The sequence below is a fragment of the Hypomesus nipponensis genome, chromosome 25 (assembly GCF_054491055.1).
Source record: "Hypomesus nipponensis isolate SF chromosome 25, ASM5449105v1, whole genome shotgun sequence".
Taxonomy (NCBI): domain Eukaryota; kingdom Metazoa; phylum Chordata; class Actinopteri; order Osmeriformes; family Osmeridae; genus Hypomesus; species Hypomesus nipponensis.
Window position 1 is genome coordinate 3,189,822 of NC_140385.1, and position 7,679 is coordinate 3,197,500.

The following is a 7,679-nucleotide window of genomic DNA, read 5'->3' on the forward strand; positions in this document are numbered from 1 at the left end:
CCTAATGGTTCTACACTACAGTAAATCAGCCTTATCAGGTGGGGCACAGTAATCTATTCAGCAAATGACGCACGAGGGAGCAAATATAGAAAGCGTTTAGGTTTGGCAAACAAATACTGACAGATAAATGCCCTCCAAACGGAGAACACCAAGTTCATGGAGGTGGAGACGAGAAGGGGGTTTCTGATCCTCGGCTCTCATCTGCGTCTGGGGCTCCATGCAGCAGCTCAAGCCTTGAACACTGGACTGCTTAACTAACTGCACACTACTCAGGGCTGAATTACAGACTTACAGAAAAGGTTAACAGTCTTCTGAACGGAATTATTTCCCTGGAAACGGTCACTAAGATCGAATTAGCGCCGTGAATGTCTGCACACACACACACACACGTCTGCGCACACTCTCTGTAGGTATGTCCTATTCATTGTGTGTGTGTGTGTGTCATGATTAGCCTCACACAGTCCTCTGAGAGTACATTGTAAGAGGGGGAATTCAGCAAACCTGACGAGTTTCCACGGAGCAACAATGTTTCAGGAAGTGGGTGACCTCATGTGTAATGTCAACACACACGCGCCCACGCACACACACACAGAGACAGAACATCACTACTATTTACAGACATTGATTCAGACATTCCTGTCTGATCACCCACGTCTGTATGTGCGCGTTTCTGTCTGTGTGTGCGTGCATGTGTGTGTGTGCGTGTCTGTGTGCGTGCGCGTGTGTGTGTGTTACCTGTTATCTGCAGAGTGCCAGGGTGGGGGGCAGGGTCCAGGGTGGAGCTGCATGGCAGAGGGAGGAGGTGGGGGAGGGGGGATCTCAGGGGAAGGGAGGGGGGAGGAGGGAGGGGGGAGGAGGGAGAGGGGGGAGGAGATCTTTGCCAGGTGCCAGGAGGACGGCCTGATTACTGGGACCGTTCGCCTATCAGGAGAGAGAGAGGGGAGGGGGGGGGTTAAGAAATGCATACAAGTGAGGGACACTGCACACACACACACACACACACACACACACACACACACACACACACACACACACACACACACACACACACACACACACACACACACACACACACACACACACACACACACACTGAGGAGACAGGATGAATCCAACTCTGGTGAGCTGAAAGTGAACGACACTTTCAGAACAAGACAGAGGGTTCTGGAAGCAGGGGACACGATTCTATCCACCAGGGGTTTCTATTGTGCTCTATTCCAGGCCCTGGCATTCCAACACATCCCAGAATAATGATTCCCAAGGGGCAGATCCGTCGCCATGGTGCCAGGTACGGAAACCCGGAACACCACAGTTCCGTCTACGGATATTCCTGTGCAGAGAATAGACCATCGCACTCGTAATAGTAACCTGAGAATAACAGGCGGAATTCTGGAACATTCTCCGAAAACAAGCCCCGGATTTCCCAACGCTCTGAGAACATGGCCCAAATTAGACTCTACCAATACCTTTTAGGGGGAGCCAGGAATTCTAATCTGGGTTCCTCCAATGAGAACATTTTGGGAATATTTACATTCATGGTTAGAGATAAAGGCCTGAGAAAGATCGCTCACTGAAACAACAGGACAGCTTCAACTAACCGTGGCTGCTGATTGGTTTATAATGACCTGATAGAATCTGGAGAACGCTTATGTAATACGGGAGGAAGGTGGAGATGGAGAGAGAGAGATGGACAGAGAGAGAGACATGGGGAGAGGGTGAGAGAGAGAGATGGAGGGAGATGGACAGAGAGAGATGGAGAGAAAGATGGATAGAGAGAGAGAGAGACATGGGGAGAGGGTGAGAGAAATTGAGAGAGAGAGAGAGAGAGAGAGAGAGAGATGGGGGAAGAGTGAGAAATGGAAAAACATAGATGGACAGATGGAGAGAAAAAGATAGGAGAGAAAGAGAGGAGACAGAGAGATAAAATAGTCAGGAAGTTCCCACCAGATTAGACAAACAGAGTTATCAAACACCCACACACACTTCAGCTCCAAAATGATGAATTACAGTATAAAAATTTGAGAAATGGAGGAAGTTCACTTGGTCTGTGTGCACAGTTTAAAAGTCATAAATCTGTCAAGGTCTACTTGAGGAGAACTGGAATGCTAACATTAGTTAGCATTAACGTTCCGGATCATTACAGAAGTTCTAGAAGTGACAGGTTGAAACTTCCATGTGTTTCAGTAACTGTCGGCGACATCACTGTTCCGATGACTGTGTGCTGTTCTGTCACCACACAGAGGAAGGAGGGGAAAGGTTGTCACCTCTTAACTGTTACCGCACAACCGTGAGCAGTCCCTGTCCCAGACGGTTGGTCAGTCCGTCAGATAAGGAGACAGTCATGTGACAATAAGTCTGTCCATCAGTGTTTGAATGAAGCTACGGTCAGCACATTCTAGCGCACATTCTTCATGGAACTGAAGGACAGACAAAAGGTTCTAAAGCGGCAGAGTAGGAAAGGCAGCAGATCCCAAGAGCATGCGTGCAGTAACGGGTAACAGGCTGCGTGTGTGTGGCAGCGTGCGTCACACAGCACAGACCGGGAGAGAGAGAGAGAGACTGGAGTGTGGAGGTGACACACAAGCATGGAACACACCGCGGGACAACAGATCTGGGTTCAGGTTCAAACTCACCCTCCAGAGAAAGAGATTTCCGCAATGATAACTGATTAATCCACTCCATTACAGAGGCTCGAAAGTCTTACAAACACACACCTCACTCACACTCACGTCGGAATTCCAGTCATCCTTTCTCCGCTAATCCACCGTAATCCAACATTTCCAGTCAAAGCCCTTCCCTTCAATGACACACACACACACACGCTCACACACTCACACACTCTCCAGTGGACTCCTGCTCCTCCTCGCCCCGCTACAGCAGGAGTCGGTTCCGTCCGCAGAAAGGGATTCTCCGTGATCTCCGGGTCGGAGAACGGCTGGTTCTCAGGTCCAGACCCTCCTGCGTTCTGAAGTAGAAACTGACCAACGCTCTCCGTCCACCAGGAACACAGGACGACTGACCTCCTCCCCTCCTACGTCTCTCCTCCCTCTTCCTCCCCTCCTTGCCCTCCCTCGTTTTTCGAACTTGAAGACCAAACATTGCTCAGCCCTCCCTCCATCATTCCCTCCCTTGCTATATCTCTCTCTCTCTTGCTCTCTCCCTCCCTCTCTCTCCCTCCCTCTCTCTCCTAGTCTCTGACTCCTAACAGGAAGTGGGAGTCTGAGGACAGGAAGCTATGCTGGGAGCAGATAAAGAGCCTGCTGCTGTTAGAATAATACCCAGAGTTCCTCTTTGTTATTGTTTGACAGAGAGAAATGCAGAAGGAGAAGGAGGAAGAGAGGGAGAAAGAAATAAAGGAGAAAAAAAGTGTGGGGGTGAGGGAGAAACAGAGGTACATTCCGACAGAATTTGAGAAAGCTCTAGAACTAGGGGTCCAGCTGGAGAGAGCCTTCCATGGTTCCATCCACACATTCAAACACATTCTACAGTTCTACTTCCTAGGTGCACACATCCCAACACTCCAGCAGACTGAACCAGCAGACTGAACCAGCAGACTGAACCAGCAGACTGAACCAGCAAACTGAACCAGCAGACTGAACCAGCAGACTGAACCAGCAGACTGAACCAGCAGACTGAACCAGACACATCAGCAGTGTTTGACCAGGGTTCAAAGGGTTTCCTCAAAGGCCAATTCTGTTGCTGTGGTCTGACCAATGTGTGTGTGTGTGTGTGTGTTTATGAGATTCCTTACATACCATCCTTTTGGCTCAGAGGGCGTGAGGGGGGGAGGGAGGGGGGAGGAGGGGGAGGACAGTCTCGTCTCTCCCTTCGGTCCTTTTGTGTTGAGCCTGCAATCAGGCGCTGTTTGTTTTATGGTTCTCCTGTGTGTGTGTGTGTGTGTGTGTGTGTGTTTGTGTGCATGCATGCGTGTCTTTGTTTGTGTGTGTGTGTGTGTTTCTTTGTGTGTGTGTGTGTGTCATGTTTGAATGCAATCAGACCCTGTGTTAGTTTGCATGTCTGTCCCCCATAGCCCACCATTATGCACTAGGCCACACACACACACACACACAGAAAGGTAAAGTCCACTAGAGCCTCATGTTCTAACACTGTTACTGACAAGGTCTATATGTATGACTCACTCTCCCTCCCTCTCCCCTCCCCCTCACTCCCCCTCCCTCCCCCTCACTCCCTCTCTCTGCCTCTCCGTATCCCCCTCTCCTCTTTTCCTTCTCTTTACATCTTTCCATGTCTCTTTTGCCCACTCTCCAGCTTTCTCTGAAACCATCGTTCTCCAAACACTCTACCCAGAAAGAGAGAGACAGAGACAGACAGAGAGACACACAGAGAGGAGAGAGTGTGAATGAATGGGGGTCATGTATTATGGAGTCCTTGTTAAACAGAACAGATAATAAGAACCAGCTCTGAGGACCTGAGGAGGTCTGTAACCCAGGTTACACACACACACACACACCACACAATCTTTGACCACACATAAATTATAAAATATACGACAAAAACCTCCACACGCACACACAAACATGCGACACACAAATGTAAACACACACACACAAAGATAAAAACATAAAATGGTGTGGACACACTTAGACTGTGCTAATCTGCTGAGAGGACAATTTCAACCAAATCAGAACTTGTCATTCCACCTAAACAAGCAATCCACCAAATAAACACACACACATCCATCCTGGATCTGATTAGCCACGGAAAATGTTTTGGTTTTCCCCCCTCTGGGAAAAGCATTAATGAGAGAGAGCGAGGAGCCAGAGTTCAGTGTGTGTGTGTGCGTGTGTGTGTCTGTGTAGGACTGTGTGTGTGTGTGTGTCTGTGTAGGAGTGTGTGTGTGTGTGTGTCTGTGCAGGAGTGTGTGTGTGTGTGTGAGAGAGAGAGAGAGAGAGAGAGAGAGTGTGAAAGAGAGAGAGAAAGAGAGAGAGAGAGAGAGAGAGAGAGAGAGAGAGAGAGAGAGAGAGAGAGAGAGAGAGAGAGAGAGAGAGAGAGAGAGAGGGGGAAGAAGCCTTAGGAATGACTGGAATGTCCATTGTTTAGTCAGGAGAAGGGGGGAGGGATGGGGGAGGAGGAGAGGGGGGAGGGAGGAGGAGAGAGAAGAAGAGGAGGGGTGAGGAGAGGAGGGGACAGAGGAAAGAGGGGAAGGAGAAGAAGGAGGGGGAGGAGATGAGGGGGGAGGGGAGGGGAGGGGGGAGGAGAGAAGGAGAGGGGAGAGAAGGAGAGTGGAGAGAAGAAAGAAGGGAAAGAAAGGAAGGAGGGGGCTGGAGAGGAGGAGAAGAGAGGAGAGGGGAGGAGAGGAAGGGTACACCATTGTTCTCTCAACTACTTGACATCGTGGTGGAAATCTTGGTTGGACTCTTCTGGGAATTTGTGGTCGCATTCCAAACACTGGACATTTCCTGATCCGAAACGTCCAGTGTGTGTGTGTGTGTGTGCGTGTGTGTGTGCGTGTGTGAGTGTATGTACTTGTGCGTGATGGTCTGTTCTCTGCATCAAAGGGAGCTTTAAATCTCATTCAGCTCCCCAACTGGTGTGCCCCTGTCTACAGGTGGTCAGGTCAACCCTCACCCCCTCCAACCAGCTGTATGCTGTGTGGAGATCCAACACTACTAGAACAGAACTAGAACATAGATGTAGAACACACAGAGATTCTATCTGCCTCTCCAGAATCTGTTCACCTAAATGGAAATGGTCTTGTCCACTCAGGTCTAGTCTGGTCAGGTCTGGTCTAGCCAGGTCTAGTCTGGTCTGGATAGGTCTGGTCTAGCCAGGTCTAGTCTGGTCTGGATAGGTCTGGTCTAGCCAGGTCTAGTCTGGTCTGGTCTAGTCAGGAGCTAGTCAGATGGCTGAGCGGTTAGGGAATCGGGCTAGGAATCAGAGGGTTGCCGGTTTGATTCCCGACCATGTAAAATGACGTTGTGTCCTTGGGCAAGGCACTTCACCCTACTTGCCTCGGGGGGGAATGTCCCTGTACTTACTGTAAGTCGCTCTGGATAAGAGTGTCTGCTGAATGACTAAACGTAAATGTAGTCAGGTCTGGTCTGGGCCTGGCCCACGTTAAACTGGTGAAGATCAGGGTTCCTCATTTCAAACTGACTGTTTTAGCTCCATATTACACACAGGTCTGCCTGGAAGAGGAAGTTGGGAGGGAAAACATTGGGAAGGACAGGAAGTGATGCAATGTGCAAAGAATGTCCCCCTGACTCCCTGCTGCTGCCTACTGTGGGAAACTGACACACAGACGCACACGCGCACACACACATTTATACCACATACACCATTCAAACCATAAACCATAAGCCAAACAGGAAGCACTATACTGAGGCATTTCCAGGTCAAGATCACACAACAACATCTCACAAACTCTAGTGGAATCTTCCAGAAATATCCAGTCAGCTTCCCCACTTCCTGGATCTTATTTTAATCTGCGTTTCTATTGGCCAGACTGATGGAGACGTGGGGGTGGTTGAGTTAGTTTGATGGTGCCGGGACAGCAACAGAAATCTCTTTAAAGACCCTTAATGTGAGCCCTCGCTCAGTGAGTTGTAACTGAGCTTAGAATAACTCACAGACACACACACACACAGAGACACACACTCACACACACACCTGAGGTGGGACCCCTGTGGTTTGGTTGCCATGGTGTGTGTTGGTTGGCAGGCAGCCATCTTGGATGGACCAGGTAACCATGGTGATGAACAAGGTGTTCCAGAGAGCCCCCCCCTCCAGCCCTTTCTCCTTCTAAGTACCATCAATAGGCCTGTGTAATCGCCAAAGTGTTTTATACTTAAGAAATGAACACACACTCAAGTTGTCCTTGTACCAACTAATCCATCATACCTCCCTCTTCTGCTCCAGCAGAGTGGAAAAAGGCAAACACGGAAACCCTGTTTCCACTGTAAAACCAGCACATGTGTGTATGTGTGTGTATGTGTGTGTGTGTGTATGTGTGTGTGTGGGGGGGGGGGCAGAGTATCATCCCCTAGTTGGCAGAGTGTGTGTTTTTTGGCGGCATCGTTCTAGAACCCTTCCAGGGTGTTCCGACAAACGTAACGAGTTGACGCAGTGACGCCATTGGCTGAGAGAACCAGAGGGCAGAGGCCAATCAGGGCCCAGCCAGGAACCCCCGGTTGGCACGGTTACGAGTCACTAACGTCACATTAGTTGGCGATTAGACTGTGTGCAGTTAGATCAATTATCATGATGGGCCAAGCAAACATGTTACACACACACACACACACACACACAGCCATAGTAAGACAAACACACACAGGATGGTGGGAAACCCCTCAGACTAAGTTAAGCCGCTCATATCAGACACAATGAGTCACACACACATGACTGAGCTGTGGGATTAAGAAACTTCACTCTCACAGCCAACAGAGCTAAGAAGGAAGTCTGGGAAGCACTTCATCAACCACGGTGGTGTGTGAGTGTGTGTGAGTGTGTGTGTCTAACAGGGTTAGCTCTGGTCTACTCTCCTAACAAGCATGGAGCTGAAACACACAGAAACCTTGAGCTGCTATCCTGCTTTCCACCGGAGCAGAGACTAGGCACTCTCTCTCTCTCTCTCTCTCTCTCTCTCTCTCTCTCTCTCTCTCTCTCTCTCTCTCTCTCTCTCTCTCTCTCTCTCTCTCTCTCTCTCTCTCTCTCTCTCT

The 7,679-nt window shown here is 49.6% G+C and overlaps 1 protein-coding gene across 2 annotated transcripts in view; it reads right to left on the reverse strand.

The window, feature by feature from the left end:
* The window catches only part of shroom4 (shroom family member 4), a 28,357-nt gene that overhangs the window by 10,818 nt on the left and 9,860 nt on the right, over positions 1 to 7,679 (reverse strand). Inside the window, exon 3 of one of the 2 annotated variants that reach the window (XM_084691573.1) lies at positions 736 to 921. In XM_084691573.1, coding sequence (XP_084547699.1) covers positions 736 to 921 — 186 coding nt within the window. Of the gene's footprint in view, positions 1 to 121; positions 714 to 735; positions 922 to 7,679 lie in introns of those variants that run through there. The other variant, XM_084691574.1, reaches the window with a different exon arrangement.